Source organism: Tetrao urogallus, assembly GCF_951394365.1.
Source record: "Tetrao urogallus genome assembly, chromosome: 27".
Lineage (NCBI taxonomy): Eukaryota > Metazoa > Chordata > Aves > Galliformes > Phasianidae > Tetrao > Tetrao urogallus.
Genome location: NC_136840.1, coordinates 2,974,404 through 2,993,853, shown reverse-complemented (window position 1 = coordinate 2,993,853; position 19,450 = coordinate 2,974,404). Strand labels below are relative to the sequence as shown.

The following is a 19,450-nucleotide window of genomic DNA, read 5'->3' as shown; positions in this document are numbered from 1 at the left end:
CCAAATCATTGATCAAAACATGGGCACATCACCTGGCAGTGATCGACAGAAAGTGGAAAGATGATGCTCCCAGGATCCGGGCTCTTGGCAGCTGCTGCTTCTGTTCCTGTGCTATCCGTGCACCTCCCAACTAACACCCAAATGTGTGGGCGCATCTGCACAGAAATGATGAATAATAATGTGAGAGGGAAAAAGAGTGGGCGAGAGGGTGCAGGGGAGAAGGAAAAGCTCAGATACTGGAGGGGAAGAACAGGATCAGCAGGGAAGGAGCGATGCTGCGAAGCCTGGAAAGGAACGAAGGCTCTCACTAAGGTGAGAGAAAGCAACTGCCCGTGAAAGCTTTGCAGGGAAGAGGGAAAGGCTTCAAAGAAGCCGTGCTGCCAGGAGACAAGATTAAATTCCTGCAATCTGCAGGGAGAGCTGCCCTCCTGCGCGTGATCGCGGGGCAGGCATGATTGGATTTTGGAAGGAATGTGGCATGCCATTCATTTTTTCCCCTCTTTCTGCAAAAAATAAGAGCGGGTCCAACCTCAATTCATCCTATCTGGGCAGCCTGCACTGCTCACAACACCACAAGCCCCTGCACGCAGCACTGCAGTTGCTGAGCACTGCATGGGATGTGCATGGTCCCCTGTAGGGCAATCCCTGGCTCTGAGCACCACCCCGACCTTCACACTGCTGTGCTCCCATCCCGCTGCCTGCAGAGCCTTTTCCTTCCTGCTCACGCTGTGTGCTGAATGCCAACACCTCCACAGCTTTCAAATTAAACCGACAGAGGGAAGGGGAAGAAAAAAGCCGTGCCTGACCCTCCCAGGCATGCGTGGGTTGGATGGAAACACCTCCTGCCAAGGGGCTGGAAAGTCCCAGCGCTCCCTCCCCAGCTGCAGGCACCCACAAATCCATGCAGATGCACACACAGTGCTGTTATCCTGTTCCCTGCAGCAATATTTCCTCCACCGTTGTGCCTCTCACCCTGTAAAAATGAATGAACCCAAACTCATGGATCACTTCCAGTGCATCAGCATCCAGACGGGCTGCTGGCTCACTTCTCTTAATCTCCCCAAAAATGGATTTAGGGATTAAAGCGGATCTTCTGTCTTGCTGGGACTTTGGTTTGACACTTAATCAATGCGAGTCCTCGGGGCACAGAGGAAAAGCAAAGAAATCAAGCTGAGGGATGGGCACAGGCTGCAGTTATCGAGCTCAGGGTGCAGAGGGGCCGGACAGAAAGCAGAACATGACAAAACATGGGGATAACATCGGAGCAGCTCCTACCAGGAAGGCAGTGAGGGTGCCCCAGTGCTCTGTGCTCGGGGCACACCAGAGCAAAGCCAAACTATGCAGCACCCACAGCACCAAGCAGGGAAGCATGCAGCAGGTTGCATGCAGCAGGTTGCATGCAGAGGAGAGCATGCTGCTTCCAATTGCTCACGCTCCCCAAGTGATTCAGCCATCAAACAATTCCTCTTTCTCTGACATCTCGCTGTGCAACCCAAATTTAGCTCACTTTGGTTATGCTCTCATACCCGCCCACCAGCAGCTTGTCCCCCTTCTCCCCACCTCACCCTTTAATTACCCCATGGAAGGCACATCTCCATGATCACCCAAGCATTGCGAGGGCCCCCAGGAGTCAGGATTCGATCTTTTTGCTTTTTTCCCCCTTAGCAAAGAGAATTGATGCTCTGCATACCTCTGAACGCCAATCACAATGCTCAGCACACACACAATGCCTCTCCTCTTCTTAAGTGCTGCACCGACATTAAGCAACATTAAGCATAATTAAGCCTCGCAGCATCCCTTTTCAGGTGGGTTAAGAGGAGCACTGAAAATTGAAGAGGAATCGGGGAGAACAGGGTGATGAAGCACCCTCACGTGCGGGGGATGCCCTTTGCATGACCCTTTCCATGCTGTCAGTGTTACACCTCCAGGAGCAGCTCCCAGTGCTGGGTGCAGACTGCATCCCACCTCCACCCTGCGATGCTCACTCTGCTCTTTGCCTCCCATAGGATTGCAGCTCCCGGGCACAGCGAGGGCTCTGCTATGATCACAGCCAGCTTGCCACCTGCCCAGCAGCAGCATGGGCAGTGTCAGTAGTCTCATCTCTGGCCACAGCTTTCACAGCAAGCACTGCCGTGCCTCGCAGTACAAGCTCCGTAAGTCGTCCCATCTGAAGAAGCTCAACAGGTACTCGGACGGGCTGCTCCGCTTCGGCTTCTCCCAGGAATCCGGACACAAATCGGGTTCCAAAAGCAGCAAGAATGAGGATTTCTTTTACATCAAAGTCAGCCAGAAGGCACCTGGCCCCCACCGCACGGACTACACCGCGCTGGGCAGCTCGGAGCTGGGCCAGGCTGGGAGCAGCGGGATGGACTTTGGGACACCCACACCGCAGAAGCTGATGCCTTTCCCCAGCCAGCTGGAAGTGGTGAGGAGGGGAGACGGGGCCCCCTTCCCTGCCCTATGGGGTGCTTGGGGTGGTCACCTTTGGGGTTTATGGCAGGGCTTTGGGGGGGCAGAAGGGATGGGGGTGGGTTTATGCTGATGGGCTCTGCTCTTCCCCCAGGGTGTGGAGAAACCCACGTCACGACCCACCGCCTTCAAGCCAGTACTGCCCCGCTCCAGTGCCGTCCTCCACTCAACCCCAGAGAATGGAGCTCACCTCTCCACACAGCTTCACCCCCTGGACAAAGGCAAGGAGCAGGAGCTGAAGCCAGCGCTGTGCTCAGGAGGGCTGTCTGACTCAGGCAGGAACTCCATGTCCAGCCTGCCCACCCACAGCACCAGCAGCAGCTATCAGCTGGACCCCATCGTCACCCCCGTGGGGCCCATCAGCCGCTTCGGGGGCTCCGCACACAACATCATGCAGTGTGCCATCATCCAGGACAGCAACATGATGAGCCTCAAGGCCATGTCCTTCTCCGACGGTGGCAACAAGATCCTCAACCCCAGCAAAGCCCCCCAGCACCGCGCTGCCGAGAAGACTGCGTGCATCCGCTCGCCCATCTCCACAGATGAATCCACCATCCAGGAGCTGGAGCAGAAGCTGCTGGAGAGGGAGGGAGAGCTGCAGGAGCTACAGCTGAGCTTTGAGGAGAAGGAAGCCAGCTCCTGCCAGGTGTATGAGGAGAAGCAGCGGCGCTGCAAGGAGGAGCTGGAGGGGCTCAAGCAGAAGTGCAACAGCAAGCTGAAGCAGAGCTCGCAGAAAACCCAGCGCACGCAGCAGGTCCTCCAGCTTCAGGTGTTCCAGCTGCAGCAGGAGAAGCAGCAGCTGAGGGAAGAGCTGGAGAACCTCATGAAGGAGCAAAATTTGCTGGAGACCAAGCTGAGGTCCTATGAGAAGGAGAAGACCAGCTTTGCACCAGCGCTGGAAGAGACCCAATGGGAGGTAAGGCCCAGGGGCACAGAGCTGTGACACAGAATGCAAAGGTGTGCATGGGAGGGGTGGCAGCAAACCCTGCAGCTCTTCTCCATTAGTATCCACACCATTAGCAGCCCCTCTGGTGCTGGATGTAGTAGCTGGCAATCAGGCCTTGGCAGGGGTCAGAACCTGATGGTCCTTGAGATCCATTCCAAACCAACCATTCAATGATTGTGTGATAATCTCAGTGTGACTAGAGCCCTAATGTGAGAGCTGTCTTCCCCCAGGTGTGCCAGAAGTCAGGGGAGATCTCCCTGCTGAAGCAGCAGCTGAAGGAGTCCCAGACCGAGCTCACCACCAAGACCACTGAGATCCTCAGCCTGAAGGCACAGCTGAAGGACGTGAGGGCCAAGATGGAAGGGCTGGAGATGAAGACCCAGGACCTGGAGGGCTCCCTGCGCACCAAAGCCATGGAGCTGGAGGTGTGTGAGAACGAGCTGCAGCGCAAGAAGAACGAGTCCGAGCTGCTGAGGGAGAAGGTCAACCTGTTGGAGCAGGAGATAGTGGAGCTGCGGGCAGAGATGGCCATGCTCCGGGCACAGCTGAGCGATGCCACCCGGCCCAGTGAGGTGCAGGCATTGCAAGGTGAGGTGGAGAGGCTGCGGGCTGAGCTGCAAGCTGAACGGGACAGCAACGAGCAGATGAGCTCCAGCTTCCAGCAGGAGCGGCAGACGTGGAGGGAGGAAAAGGAGAAGGTGATCCACTACCAGAAGCAGTTGCAGCAGAGCTACCTGCACATGTACAAGAGGAACCAGAACCTGGAGAAGATGCTGCAGCAGCTCGCGGCGGGGGAGGATGGCAAGGAACCCATTGAGCTGGACATCCCCGGCGCTGACGTGCCCTACGAGGACATCATAGCCACTGAGATCTGACCCCACTCCTCTTCCTTGTACTGTTTGATGAGCCATGTATTTATTCAGAGGAGCCAGCGTCCGGCCAGCTCCTCACTGCTGCCTGTTGTGTTCGAGGCCAACAAGCCACTCGTGCCAATGGTGACGTCCTGCAGCCCCTCCCTCTCCCCCTGACCCTTATAGGACCGGCAATGAGGGCAAACAGGGAATGGGACTTGGGCAAATGCTCGGTAGTGGGATGATGCCCTTGGCCCCAGCTTCCTGCTACAGCCTGGACAGGGTATAGAGCTGCTCTCCCCCGTTATTTATGGACCCCACATGACCCACTCCGGCCCTCCAGCTCCTGCAGTGCCTCGGGGAGGACCCTGCACACATGCACTACTTCACACCCATGGGAGCAACCCTCAGTGCGCAGGGATGGTGCCTTCCAGCTCCAGGGAGCAGAGGTTGGGATGACCCAGACATCAGGAGGGGATATCTATTTTATACAGAAAATCCAGAGTTAACGCTTCCTGCCTCCTCCCTGTCTTTTAAGAATCACAGCAACCAAAAATGCATTTTTTTCCCCGTTCTCCCATCACAGCAGTCACACAGCCCCAACCTGAGTCCCCACCCCATTACCAGCACCCACGTATCACCACTCGCTGCTGGCCATACATCCTTCCTCCCACCACCGTGAGCAGGATGAGTTCCTCCCTGCCACGAAGCACAGGGGCACTCCTAGCACAACCCAACACCCCTCACCCACAGATGTGACCCACAGAAACCAGTCTGTGCCTTCTGCACTGCTCAGCAACCACCACGTCCCCACCGAGCCCACGGCTGAGTCCCGAGGTTGCAGAACAAGGACCCCTCACCCAAGCCAGAGCCCCTCTCCCATGGGCTCCCCACCACAGGAGCAGAGCTCAGCACCCCCCAACCCCACTCCTGCCCCCGCCATCCCAACCCCTCATCCCCAGCACTCAATGCTGTATGATGTGATCGCCCAGAGGTGCCCACTGCTGCCTTTGCACAACGCTGTGTGTGACCGTGAGCATTGCAGGTGTGTGAGATGTGTGAGCCGGCAACCGGCCGGCCACAGCCTGTACAGATAATTATTATTTTTCTGCAGGTTATATTTGTTTGTTTGTATTATTTGTTGGTTCTTTTTTTTTGATGTTATCTCCGGTGACTGATGTAAACTACTGGTTAATTTTATGGTTTTATTTATAAATAATTTTTTTCAAACTCATCTCTGTGCTCTGCAGGGGTCTCCAGGCAGCGGTCAGCATTTCCACATCTCTAGATGGTACATCATCCACCAACCAATAAGAGTCATTCATCTCAGCATCACCAAGTTCCCTTCTGAGCCATCCTCCCACACGGCCCTGCTCACCTCCAGCCCTTTGCTAGGTGGGCTGCCCTGTGCTCTGCTTAGCTAGTATAACTCATGCACAGAAAAGCAGCAACTTGCTGAAGCGTGGAAAGAAGACAAAACCCCTGTGCTCTGCAATGGGTTGGTTTTCATTTCCAGAGCAGCCCAAACAGTGCTGCCTCTCTGTGAAAACAGGTAGAGATCACAGAATGGCCAGGGTTGGAAGGGACCTCAAGGATTGATCATGAATCTCCAACCCCCCACCACATGCAGGGCCACCAACCTCCACATTTAATAGCAGACCAGGCTGCCCAGGGCCCCATCCAACCTGGCCTTGAACACCTCCAGGGATGGACGGGGCATCCACAGCCTCTCTAGGCAGCCTGTTCCAACACCTCATCTCCCTCTCTGTAAAGAACTTAGAAGTGATACAGGGCACACAGCCTGGTCAAAGTCAAGGGAGTGTTTTGACTGTAACACATTGTTTTCCCCTTCCAACTGGGAGGAGGAAATAACATCACAGAAAGCTGGGGGCATCCTCTGCTGCATTGAGGAGCAGTGAGCCCTGGTGACACTGGTGGTAAGCAACACAGCACCGGTGTGTGCTGGGGACAAAGCAGCAGCAATGGTTCCGTGCAGGACTGCAGGTTGCTGTGGGGTTGGTGCTTCCCATTAGCTCTGCCCCAGCTGCTCGAGCCTAACCCTGTTCAACAGAAGGAGCCAGAATTAGCTGTTGAACGAATCAGCAGATGGAAATAAGCTTCGAGAGAGAGGAAAGCTGATTTACATCTTTTCTTAACACCTCGGTGCCACTAGGCCACTTTTCCGCTATGGGGGGGGGAGAAGCTCAGTCAGACCCAACATCCCAGCAGAGACACGACCGGAGCTGCCTTTGAAAGAGCAATTAGCCCGAACCGCCCCGCACACAGGGCGAGGAGGCAGAGCTGCTTTTGATGTGCAAATCCCCCGCAGCAGCTCCCGCACCGGCCTGCCTCGCATCTGCTGCTCCGAGGGGCAGTGGCCGCTGTTTGCTCTTCAGCGAGGCAGCAGCTGCCGTGGGGCTGAGGCTGAAACCGGGGGGGAGAGGGGACGGGACCCCCAGGCAGTCCTCATTAGTCATTGCTGAAGAGGGAAATACTGTGTAAATGCACCGAGGCAGCAGCTGTGAGATCAGCACGTCCCATTTAGCATGGTACCTGCTGTCACCGTGCCATGAAATATTGGGTTGTTTGTTCAGCTCCTTTTGTTCCCAATGCAAAGCATCCCTCACCTGCAGGGACTGCTCTGACCACCACTGCTCCTGCTGCGGGGTTCCTAAAGCACGAGGACACCTCTCTCCTCATGTCCCAAGTGCCTCTTTGCTCCCCCTTGTTTTCTTACCTGTAGGAACAGCTCTGTTCTCAGCACAGTGCTAAAATAGCTACACGGTGCTAAAATAGCTGCGCTGCAAGCCCCAGCCTGCTCCCAGGGCCTCGGGCTGAAACTATTTTTGTTCTGCTGCACTATTTGCTACCTGGGAGCTGCCTGTCTGCAGGATCTGCTGGTTTCCTCCAGCAGCTGGGGAGCTGCAAAAGGGGAGGGCGAGGATCTCTGCCCAGCAGGCTCTGGCCTCACAGCACAGCCTGGCTGCCCCTGTGCATGAGGGTAAATCTAAACTGGATACTGTCACCAAAGCTCTGCCAGGCAAATGTACCCCATTAAAGCAGGAAGTAAGGCTGAAATAACTCACACAGGTCAGAGCTGAAGAGTCCCAGCAGGCTGCTTTAGTGCCTCTAAGCACAGCCCTTGATCTTAGAAAGCCAAGAGAAGGCAAAGCAGCCCTGCCCCGCTGCTCAGAAACTCATTGCATTTACAGGCGCTGGCAGCCAAGCAAGCCCAAAACCACTGCTGTGTGATAGCTGCTTCCAATGGGACCAATAATTTCTGAAACAGTTTTTGCACCGCTGAATATTTAATAGCAAAACAACCATTTCCAGGTGATTTAGAGTCTGAAGCAGCCCTGCTCATCAGGAGCACAGTATCAGGGCTGATTTGGAGCCACCAGGCTGCAGCTCGCTCCACCCTCTCTCCACTCACTTGGCAGCACGAGCAGATCAGGCAAGCAGTGCCACTACACGGCTGCGGGGCCGAGCTGCACTCAGCAGCTGTTTCATCCTCAGCACAAAGCCACCCTCACTATATTTACATTCAGCCCAAACCTTTGTCTGGCCTGAACCAGCCACACTGTCACCAAAGTCTTGCCTGCATGTCCGAGCCTTGGGCTGGAGCAGAGACATTCTTTTTCCCCTTTGCTCCCATCGGCTGCGAAGGAGTAGAGGTGATTTGCAGCAAGTACAGCAGCAAAATCCCTTTCACTTTGCTCTACAGGGTTTGCAAGGACCAGGGGCCGTGTTACCCATGCACATACTTGCAGGTACCTTGTGAGCAGCAGCTGCTCGCTCCGCCGCGCTCACCGCCCGCAGGAATGCTGCTCAACCTTTGTCCTCAGCCCTCACCACCACTGAAGGGTTTCAGGAATCCACTGGACTTTGGAATTTCTCCTCTTCCTCGTGTTTTCAGCTTGCTGCCCTCTGTTAATGCAGTTATTCGCATGCCTTAACCACAGGCTCTCTCTCAAGACACACAAAAAAGTGACCGTGGCTGAATGTGTAGAAAACATTGAGATTCGTTCCCAACCTTTTTGAAGACATGTTTTTAGTATAATACATTTGCCTTCCTCTGTAGCATCAAATCTCTCTCAACCCCTGTGGAAGAATTACAAAGCCATTCTTAATGCTGAGGAGATGGGATTTCTAACTCAGTGTCTCTCCTAATGAAAAAAAAAAACACAAAACTGTCAGAACCAGCCTGGACAGTTAAATGAGTTTTTAAAGAGTGAAGTAATGTCTTCATCTACCCTCAAGGACTTCTTGAGCTTCCGCACAAGCAGCAGCTTGAATTGCAGCATGGTAGAACAGCTAATAGGAAAAGACTGAAGACAGCTTCACAATATCAGAATAAACACACCCAGGACACAGCACCCCCTCGCCCTTCGTAGCACCGCTCATACAGAAAAGCTCAGAGTCAACACACCCCTTAAGATCACGCTTAAGCAGCCTCCTGAGGAGGTCTCCCAGTCTCCTTCAGCACAAACTAGCAATTGAGATTCATGTGGAAACGTGGCATCACACAAAGATTGCACCAGCCATCCCACTCAGCAGCACAAAGCATTCAGCCCTGAAGTTGAAGGCCAAATCTCCAGCCCTGAAAGCTACCAGCTCTACTAACAAGGCATGTGGTTCCAGTGGCCCTCAATGCAGACAGCTGAAGTGTTTGCTTTCAGCAGACTAGGGAAGCATTTTCGTTTGTGTAAACAGAAACCCTGGTGGCAAAGGACAGCTCAGCCATTGCAGAACGACCCCAAGTTGTTTCTAACCACAGAATAACAGAAATTTGTATTGTTCAACACCTTCCATGTTTAATTTATTTAGATATTCTCTACATTAATCTCTACATTAAAGTATTCTCATGCCAACACTCGCAACCTCCCACCCCTACCTCAAGAAAAAATAAGACGTGACACAGCTTTAGAGTGGAATGCACTGGAATAAAGTTACTGTTGTGTCCAAGTTACAGAGAACACTGAACAAACCATAGAACTGCACACAGAAAACATCAGGGAAAGCTGGAATTAGCACGCTATCATTCGAGTCATGTTAGCACCTTCCTAGACAAGCACTGAAGGCGTTCAGAGAGGTGCAACATGCTTTGGTGAGCTAGACCAGAGATAAGTTTACATTAAGCCTGAAAAAAGAAAAAAAGCCAGCAAGCCTGCCAGCACTGGGCTCTGAGCCTCGTCTGAACTAATTTAAAGTAAGAAATAACACTGAAGAGACTAGCCAAGCTCGCAGTGTTTGGGAATGCTGAGCTCTACTGGCTAGCCAGATCTGTGTCTGGAGTGCAAACCACAACAGCTCCGAACACGACTCGGGACCCAGCGCCACCTACAGCATGCTTTGCAGCACAGTTCGGCGTCCATTCATACATCAGCTGGCTTTCTGCTGTTGCATTGTTTAGTCCAACGCATTTTAAAAGCTGACCTCCCACCAGCACAATTGTGGCTCGCATAAAGAGGGTTTTTTTGTTTGTTTGTGGTTTTTTCTTTTTTTTTTTAAACATCTCCTATAATCCCCTTCAGTAGCAGCGTGGAGCCTTGAATTACCCAGTCTTAACCATTGGGACACTACTGATCTCAGAAGGCTTTAGCTGCTGTCACACATTTCTGGCATTGCCAGAATGCAAAAGAAAAGGTTAAAGCAGGAATCTTTCTTTGCAAACTTCAAGGTACAATTTGAAACCTTTCATTCAGCCATTGAGCCATAACATGCTGCCTTCAGGTAGCGACCCACTGGCCTGTGACCTCTGCAATGAGCCCTTGCCAGCAGAAAAGCACTTAGCACGCTCACTAGTGTCCTTACTTCATGCATCCCTTTAAGGATTTTAAACCACAAATACATCAGTGACTTGCATTTTCAGAGATATGCCATTGTGCACCACGTTTTCCACATGTTAGCCTGGCCTTCAGGCACAGCAGCAGGACAGCAGAGAGCCATCTGTTCTACCAGCAGCAAGGCAACTGCACGTGATCAAACTGAGCAGATGCTTTGAACATGAAGTCACATTTACTCTCATGTTTTCTAACCCACGTGCTCCTGATTTGAAATTAAAGATTTGCAGTAATCCTCAGACATTCATTTGAAGTGTCCACTGAAGGTCCAGTTCAAAAGCAAAAAAGGAAAGCTTAACAATAGCTATTGCACATACATAAGAGCTGGCCTAAAAGTCTTCCTGATGATCCAGGCTTTGGAAGAAGGGATATTTTAAAAACTGGTATCAGTGTACATTGGAACACTGGCACAAATGTCACCTATTCTTGGTTTTAATTATAAGGGCGACAAGTAAACATCAACACATGAAAAAAGGGAAAACAAACAGCGTTTCACAGAGCAAGGAGTTGGAGATGAAGTTGTGGCTAGTGTTTTGCAGTCGAATCTCGAGGATAGAATTCAGCCAGTGTTGTCTGGGGAATTCTCTTCAACATCTCCTTGGGGAAGATTCGCAAAAGCTGCCATCCGATGTCCAAGGTCTCGTAAACAGTACGATTTTCATAAGGACCTACAGAAATCAACCACAGACTGAAATACGGGGCAGGAAAGCGTCTGAGGAGCAGGGATCTCTCAAAACATGACATTCTAGGTGTTAATATGTACTGCGATGCTCTCGAAACCGACACTCACCCTGAGCAATGAAGTTCTTCTCAAACTTCTGCAGAAACTCCAGATAAAGAAGGTCATCTGAGGTAAGAGCTTCCTCACCAACTACAGCCTTCATAGCCTGCACGTCCTTCCCGATAGCATAGCAGGCATACTAAAAGGGACCCAAACAGAAGAGCTTTTACCTTGGTAGCTAAAATACATCCTCACCTTAACGGCATTTGAGGTGGTTGCTTGGAAGGATGACATTGGAGGTCACTTACAGAGCTCAAGCCAACGTCATTATCGTATTACACAGTGACCAATCAAATAAGAACGACTCAGACATGGTTAATATAGAAAGGAACAATCTCTGCAGTAACTGCTGAGAACATTAGGTGTTGTACATCACACAGCACGCTCATTTCATGCTGGGGAGAATCAAGTGAAGGTGACTCAGAAGGCTACAGAGCACCCAGGTGAAGGTTGATTAGCAAGAAGCCCGTTTGAAATATGCCTCTCCCTTCCTGAAGGGGTTTTTACATACCAGTTGGTTGGATACATCTGCATGATCCTTCCTGGTCATGCCCTCTCCAATAGCTGACTTCATCAGTCGAGACAAGGAAGGCAGTACATTAATAGGTGGGTAAATCTGAGGAGAGAAACAAAGGAATTATTAATAACAACACTTTGAAAAGCAAGCAAGTGATCTTAAATGTGTTCCAACCGCTGTGGTACGCACCTGTCTGTTGTGCAGCTGCCTATCCACATAGATTTGTCCCTCAGTGATGTATCCAGTCAAGTCAGGGATAGGATGAGTAATATCTTTATTTAAAAAAAAAAAAAAAAAAAAAAAAAAAAAAAAAAAAACACAAGAATGACAGAATGACAGTGTTCAAAGCTTTTCTATTCTTTCCAGCAAAGAAGTGGCAGGTTTTGTTTTTTTTTTTCCAAAGAGTTAAATGACTTCTGTAGCAAAATGCCCTCAGTGAGTACAGCCATATGACACTAAGTGCTCTAACACAAGAGCTGTAAGCTCTCCTGACAGGGGTCAAGAAAACAGCCCTGAAGTCTTGAAATGACAAAGCATTCTCCTTAATGACACTGAGACAGCAGCCAAGAGCTACAAAACCAAACAAAAACCTGAAGACCCCTATCTTTCTGTTTGGGCTGAAGGAATCATTTCAAGTATACTAAAAAAAAAATAAAAAATAAAAAAATAGCTTACCATCATTGGGCATGGTAAGAATGGGAATCTGAGTAATTGAGCCATTTCTGCCTTCCACACGCCCAGCACGCTCGTATATAGTAGCCAAGTCAGTGTACATGTAACCTGGGAAGCCACGACGGCCAGGTACCTCCTCTCTAGCTGCTGAAACCTGAGAGGATTGAGAAAAGAATTTCCAAGATCACGCTGATAGATCTGCTGCCTTCCCTCAGTAATCTACACGAGTTCCTCTTCCTGCAAGCAGTACTGAGATACAGGCACATAAACCCCTACAAAGAGAAGTACGACAGCCCAACTGTTGCCAAGGCGAATCAGAGATGTTAAACTGCTGAATGTCATGAATTAAACTCAAATATGAGAAACAGTAATAGCTCTCTGACTACCAACCATAATTCTAGGTGAGCAATGAGTAACTAAAGGCCTCACTGGCTAATTTAAGAACATTAAGGAATACTAATGGTAACAGTTGGAGCAGAAATTTGCATTTTCGCTTTCTACTACAAAGTCTTTCTGGCAACACTCAGCATGTGAGCTCATGAACACATACCTCTCGCAGAGCTTCAGCATAGGAGCTCATATCTGTCAGAATGACCAGCACGTGCTTCTCACACTGATATGCCAAGAACTCTGCTGTTGTTAGAGCTAGACGAGGTGTGATAATGCGTTCAATGCTGAAACAGAACAGCATGGCACATTTGTGACAGGTACTTCAAGGCCACAGAGGAATAGCCTGAAGTCACAAACACATTAAAACCCTCTGAAAAAAAAATCAGCAAGGTGCACCAACTGGAATACCAGCATTTCATATTCCACTTCACTGCACAATGCCAGCATCACAGATCAGCCTGCAGATCAACAATGAGACCATGGCTTTCAGTTTATTTGTTCTTTTCAGCTTTCCCCAACCAACACAGTTGTAACTACTTACGTTGGGTCATTGGCCAAATTCAAGAACAGACACACGTTGTCCATGGAGCCATTTTCCTCAAAGTCTGATTTGAAGAACCGAGCAGTTTCCATGTTCACCTACATCACGAAATTAAAGCATCAGTTTCAGACCAGACTTGAGCATTCTGCACTTAAATCCTTCCTATTCCTGACTTACACCCATAGCAGCAAACACAATGGCAAAGTTTTCTTCACTGTAATCCATCACATCTTTGGATTTCTTCACCAAGCCAGCTTGGCGACAGATCTGAGCTGCAATCTAGAGGGAGATAAAAAGCTTCAGTGCTTTGGATGAAGAATTTAACTTGCTCACTCTTCAACCCTGGTGAAAACGGCTTCAGGAGTTTTAAGAACAGCTCTGAATACCCACCTCATTGTGAGGCAGACCAGCAGCAGAGAATATGGGGATTTTCTGTCCCCTGGCAATGCTGTTCATACCATCTATTGCAGAAATGCCAGTCTGAATCATTTCTTCTGGATAGATTCGACACTGAGGGTTGATGGGCTGACCTGTAAGATTTTTAGAAAACACACATTGTTCAACACTTGATCAAACTACCACTGATTTTGAGCAGTGATCCAAGGCTTGTGTCAAAAGCTGCAAAGCACACCTTCAGGCCTGCTAAATCTTTGGAGCTGACATACATTTCCATGAACAGATTCCAAGTATCACTTAAGACAGTTATTTTCTTCTACCTCCATACCAGAAAGAGATGAAGAACATACCCATTATGTCCAGGAAATCTTCAGCTAAAACAGTGGGGCCTCTGTCTATAGGTTTTCCTGATCCATTAAATACTCTGCCTATAAGAAACAGCAATAAAATAGAAGTGAAAGTTACTGAGAAAATAAGATAGCAGGCAATAAGCCTGTTTATTCTTTAAAGAAAGAAACAAATACTCACCAAGCATATCTTCAGAAACAGGGGTGCGAAGAATGTCCCCAGTAAACTCACAGGATGTTTTCTTAGCATCAATACCTGAAGTGCCCTCAAATACCTGTAAAGATAGCGGGGCAATTAAAGAAAAACAACCACAAAAATAACCAGGAAGGAAGAAGAACTGCGCTTCACAAAATAATGCACCAGAATGCTGCTTCACAGCTTGAGAACTTGATCAGCCATAGGGGACAAAAGACAAGGCAGTCCCCTGCAAGCAAAGGATTTCAAAAGCAGCTCACTGGTACAAAGCATGACATCAAAACCGACTTTAACAAGCTCATGAGGTGTATCAGCAGCAACCAACAGACCCAGTGCCATTCTTTTGATCTCAGGTGTTTTCCTTTGCCAGCAGGGTAAAGTTATTCAGATAAGAATTAGCATTAGCAACAAACAGTGGCTTACAAGAAATGCCTACATGCACACAGCATAGCAGCTGATCCTGAACCTAATATTGTACAGACACAGCATGATTCCCTTCATCTAGCTGCAAATTAATCAGGGTCTTGAGGGAACACAGGAAAAAGTCATTCTATAATCCAGTTTTCAGCCTACAATTATTCATACTGTTTTAAACTTGGAATTAGTAGCTTTTTTTTTTTTTTTTTTTTTTTTTTTTTTTTTTTTTTTTTTTTTTTTTTTTTTTTTTTTTTTTTTTTTTTTTTTTTAAGCTTATAGCACCAACAGAATGCATCACAAGACATCTTGCAATTCAGACATGCTGATTCACAAAGTATTCTTCTGTTGCATCAAGAGATGATCCGGTCCCCACACACACCTGAACCACAGCTTTGGAGCCACTGACTTCCAGGACCTGCCCACTTCTTCTGGTGCCATCAGGAAGAGTCAAGTGGACAATCTCTGCATACCTAGGAAACTGAAAACGAGGAAGAAAACATTAAAAACTCACAAGTACAGCTGTGAAACAGAAGGCATCAGCTGCAGACAAGCCTAGCTTAGCACTTACCTATGGCTTTTTTTTTGTCTTAATAATTTTATCATCAGGAAAAAAAAAATCATTCCAAAATGACTACGTGTGTTTGTCTATTTAAGTTTAGATTACATTTTGAGCTGTTTGACAGAACTAGAACAGTGTTTCCTTTCTTTCCCCAACAGCCTCAGCCATTCATCCCTTTCTTCTGACGTAAGTGCAACTCTTCAGCTGTACTGCTATTTGTTTTCATTTATTTCAGCAGTCGGAAACCAACCTTGTATTCAAATTGCTCAGGAGATGCATGAATTTCACAGCAGTCAGCATTTAACCTGTTACAGCTCTTCCTGCAAAATCTCTTGATAGCTTCATTCATTAAGGTTCTTCATCCTTACCTTCACTTGATCCAAGATAACCAGGGGGCCATTCACACCAGACACAGTTTTATAAGCTGGAAGAAAGAGCCACAAATCAGATACTTCCTTGGCACAGCACAAGCTCCCCATACCCAGCTTTCAAAGTTTCAATTCCTATCATCAGTCTCAGGTTCGCAGCTGTGGGGCTGAGCTCCGCATTGCTCTGTTTCTTAGGAGCCCCACAAGAAGGATGAGGTGCTGAGTTGTGTTGCCAACATTTTTGCCACTACTGCAAAGCAGTCAAGGTTAACATTGAGATACGAGCTCGACCCTCTCCTGTCTGTTAGGAATTCATGGTTGCGAGCCTGTATTTGGGTTCATCAGAATGCTGCCACCAGAAACACCGCTACAACATAAAGCTGAAATACACAGTTGCAAGATATTTACACAGCAGAGATAACGACGACTGTAACATGTGATAAAGTAGTCATGGTTGTAACTGTAATTTGTGCCCAACAAATGGAGACGTAAACCCTCACACCAACACTGAACTTCCCTTTTTGTTTTTTCTTTCTTAAACCACACGTGTCCTGCCCCATGACACTGCAATGACCCAGATGAAAGCCATTCAAGCAGGACTTGCAATTAAAAGTTGATCAGCAGAACTTCTATGCTAAAGCACATTTTTTTTGGCATGCTGTAAACAATACTGCTGAAACAAAACCTTTTAATTCCTTTCCTGTCTCCTAGAAAAGGCCAACGGACTACAGTACAAAATGTTGAGCTGCACTTTAGCCCAACTACTCCTACCCTTGGGTTATCCCAAGACACCTGATACATGACTACAGCTCACCATAAGGCTCACACCTGAAACATCAGCAGCTCATGTCTTAGCACTACACATCGTCCCCTGAAATACTTGTGTGCCCAGAAATTAGAATTCATTCCTGTGTTATCAGCACAGCAGAAAAGCTGGGGAAACACAGCAACAGCTCTGCCCTATGGACACACAGCATCACAGTACAGCTCAGCATCACCTACCCTCAGAGAGAAGTAACACTGAGTCAAAGCTTTATCAGGATCATGAGGGAGCAGTGGCCACGAGTGACTGTTAATCACTTTTCCCTCGAATGGAAAAATGAGACAGTGGAGCCATTCGCAGAGCAGAAAAGAGCAGCTCTTACTGCTGGCATGCTGCAAGGCAGAGGAAAAGGGCACAAACCTCACCAGCGGGGAGCTACTGGTAATCACCTGGCTGGGGCACAGTGAGAAGCTGTTCAGTTTGGCACACACAGTTCACATTGTATACTGTCAACAAAGAGCAGCTTTGAACTGTTGCAATATAATCGCTTAGCAGCAACAATCAAGGCTGCATTAGATAAAGCATGAGGTGGTGGTGCAAAGCGGTCTCAGGAGGAACTCCCGTTGTCTCAGTTATCAAAATCCACCCAAATACCATCAGATGTGGCAGGAAATGGCTGTCAGCAGCACACAAGGCTCTGTCACCTGTGTGGTCCGATGCCCCATCCCTAGAGGTGTTCAAAGCCAGATTGGATGGGGCCCTGGGCAGCCTGGTCTGGTATTAAATGTGGAGGTTGGCAGCCCTGCATGTGGCAGGGGTGTTGGAGATTCATGATCCTTGAGGTCCCTTCCAATCCGTGCCATTCTGCGGGCCTGGGATTGGCAGAGGGCTCTCAGTGAGGGCTGCAGGAATGGAAAAGGTTCCCTTGAGCAACACAGCCCATCCCATGACCGCCTCGTGAGTGCTTCTTCCTCAATCAGCAGCGAAGGGCAGGCCCCATCGATGAGGAAACGACATCCTTGATACCAAAAAGCACCAATTCCCCTCAAAAGCAGCTCGAGAGACTCAGAGCTCCCATGTGCAGACACCGACCTGCGCCATGACAACCCCAAAAGCGAGCACAACGCAGTGTTTTTCACATCCAGCAATGAGACAGCAGACACAAACTGGGATCTGCAGAGGTGCCAACCTTGCCTGAAGCCGTGGCTTGGGGTCCAGCAGAGCAGCAGATGCTCGAGGGGGGGGAGAACGGGGGAACTGAGGGAGGGGAAAGAATTGCGATGGTTCCTTTGGATTTCACACCAGATGGTTCAAAATCAAGCAGCAGAGAAGTGCTTGTGACATTCAGCAGCCACGCAGGGGAAAGAAAGGCCAATAGAAAGGCCAACAGAAAGGCCCCCCCTCTACCCCCGCCAACAGTCTCAGCCCCCACAGCCCCCCACAGCCCCCCTCACCCCTTCTCCCCCCTCCCCACCGCAGACCACGCACGGTACCGCCCGACCCACGGCCCCGCTCCGGCCCAACGGCCAGGAAAGATTTCTCCACCACCCCGAGCCCCTCTGCGCCGCAGCCGCTCCCGGCCGCACTCACTGAGGCGCGGCTGGGACAGGAAATCCCTCGTCAAGGCCGCCGCCTGCTCTCGCGCCCCGCCGGGCCCGGCGCCGTTCATCATCCCCCGCACCGCCGCTACCGCCGCCATCTTGTGCGCTGCTCCAGCTGGGAGGTCTGCTGCGCATGCGCTGATATAGAGCCGCCGAGCCCCGCCCGCACGGAGGGGGATCGTAGGGGAGGGGAGGGAGCTGGCCAGGGTGCTGCGGGGGGGCAGGGAGGGAGGGTAGGGGTGGGGATAGGGATAGGGATAGGGATAGGGATAGGGATAGGGATAGGGATAGGGATAGGGATAGGGATAGGGATAGGGGTAGGGGTAGGGGTAGGGGTAGGGGTAGGGGTAGGGGTAGGGGTAGGGGTAGGGATAGGGGTAGGGGTAGGGGTAGGGGTAGGGGTAGGGGTAGGGGTAGGGGTAGGGGTAGGGGTAGGGGGAGGGATACAGATAGGGATAGGGGGAGGGGAAGGGGAGGTGGAGAGAGTGGGGATAGGGGTAGTGGTAGGGATAGGGATAGGGGGAGAGGGTGAGGGTTAGGGTTAGGGGAAGGGGTAAGGATAGGGGTAGGGATAGGGGTAGGGGTAGGGATAGGGGTAGGGATAGGGATAGGGATAGGGATAGGGGTAGGGGTAGGGGTAGGGGTAGGGGTACAGGTAGGGGTACAGGTAGGGGTACAGATAGGGGTACAGATAGGGGGAGGGATACAGATAGGGATAGGGGGAGGGGAAGGGGAGGTGGAGAGAGTGGGGATAGGGGTAGTGGTAGGGATAGGGATAGGGGGAGAGGGTGAGGGTTAGGGGAAGGGGTAAGGATAGGGGTAGGGATAGGGGTAGGGATAGGGATAGGGATAGGGATAGGGATAGGGATAGGGATAGGGATAGGGGTAGGGGTAGGGGTAGGGGTAGGGGTAGGGGTAGGGGTAAGGGTAGGGGCAAGGGCAAGGGCAAGGGCAAGGGCAAGTATAAGGGCAAGGGTAAGTGAAGGGGCAGGAGTATATGGGCAAGGGAACGGGTAAGGGAAGGGGAAAAAGTAAAAGAAAAAAATAAAATGAAAAAGAAAGAAAAAGGAAATGGGTCAAGGAAAAAAAGAAAAGGAAAAATAAAAAGGGAATAATATGAAAAGAAAATAGGTAAAAGTAGAAAGGGGAAAAAATGAAAAAAAAAAGAACAAAAAAAAAGGAAAAGAAAAGAAGATGGAAAAATAGAAAAGAAAAAAAAAAGAAAGAAAAAAAGAAAAAAAGGAAAAAGAAAAAAAAAAGAAGAAAGAAAAAGGGGAAAAAAAGGAAAAGGAAAAGAAAGGAAAAAAAAAGGAAAAAGAAGAAAAATAAGAGAAAAAGAAATGGGAAATGGGGAAAAAAAAAAAAAGAGAAGAAATGGGAATAAAGGTGGAAAAAAAGGAAAGAGGAAAAAGTAAATCAAACCTTTAATTTAATAAAAAAATAGCCAGTGGGTTATTTGTAATTGCCTTTCGCCCCCGCCTCCCAAAGAAACCATTAGTGTGTCAACTTCTGTTTCCTCGTGGATTATTTCTCTCCTCATACACGTTAAATTTTAATCACTGGTGTTTGCTCTCTCTGCTCAGCAGGAAGGTGGATTTGATGCTAGAAACCATGTTCCATCTCTCCCTGTGCTAACACTGAAATACTGGGAGATGTGTTTCCCTGGAGCCACTGCAGAGCTGTGTGTGTTTGGAGGAGGAACGAAGCGCTGGGGGCTGTGAGAGCGATGGAAAACCTGAAGTGGGCACTCACTGCAGCTGCCCCAGGAGAACTGGCTGTCGTGGGTTAAAAAA

At 49.6% G+C, this 19,450-nt stretch overlaps 2 protein-coding genes across 2 annotated transcripts; one reads left to right on the top strand and one right to left on the bottom strand.

The window, feature by feature from the left end:
* Positions 1-2,077: 2,077 nt before the first annotated feature.
* LZTS1 (leucine zipper tumor suppressor 1) lies at positions 2,078-4,290 on the top strand (the record flags this gene model as incomplete). Its single annotated transcript, XM_079547338.1, has 3 exons — positions 2,078-2,425; positions 2,564-3,385; positions 3,646-4,290. 3 exons carry the CDS (start codon positions 2,078-2,080, stop codon positions 4,288-4,290), a joined length of 1,815 nt encoding a protein of 604 aa, XP_079403464.1.
* A 6,344-nt stretch (positions 4,291-10,634) lies between these two features.
* ATP6V1B2 (ATPase H+ transporting V1 subunit B2) lies at positions 10,635-17,755 on the bottom strand (the record flags this gene model as incomplete). The annotated part of the gene is made up of 14 exons (XM_079547431.1): positions 10,635-10,777; positions 10,900-11,029; positions 11,402-11,506; positions 11,597-11,679; positions 12,083-12,233; positions 12,630-12,753; positions 13,011-13,108; positions 13,188-13,289; positions 13,401-13,540; positions 13,757-13,830; positions 13,931-14,028; positions 14,746-14,844; positions 15,294-15,349; positions 17,647-17,755. The coding sequence occupies 14 exons, from the start codon at positions 17,753-17,755 to the stop codon at positions 10,635-10,637; spliced, it is 1,512 nt and encodes a 503-aa protein (XP_079403557.1).
* Positions 17,756-19,450: the final 1,695 nt, after the last annotated feature.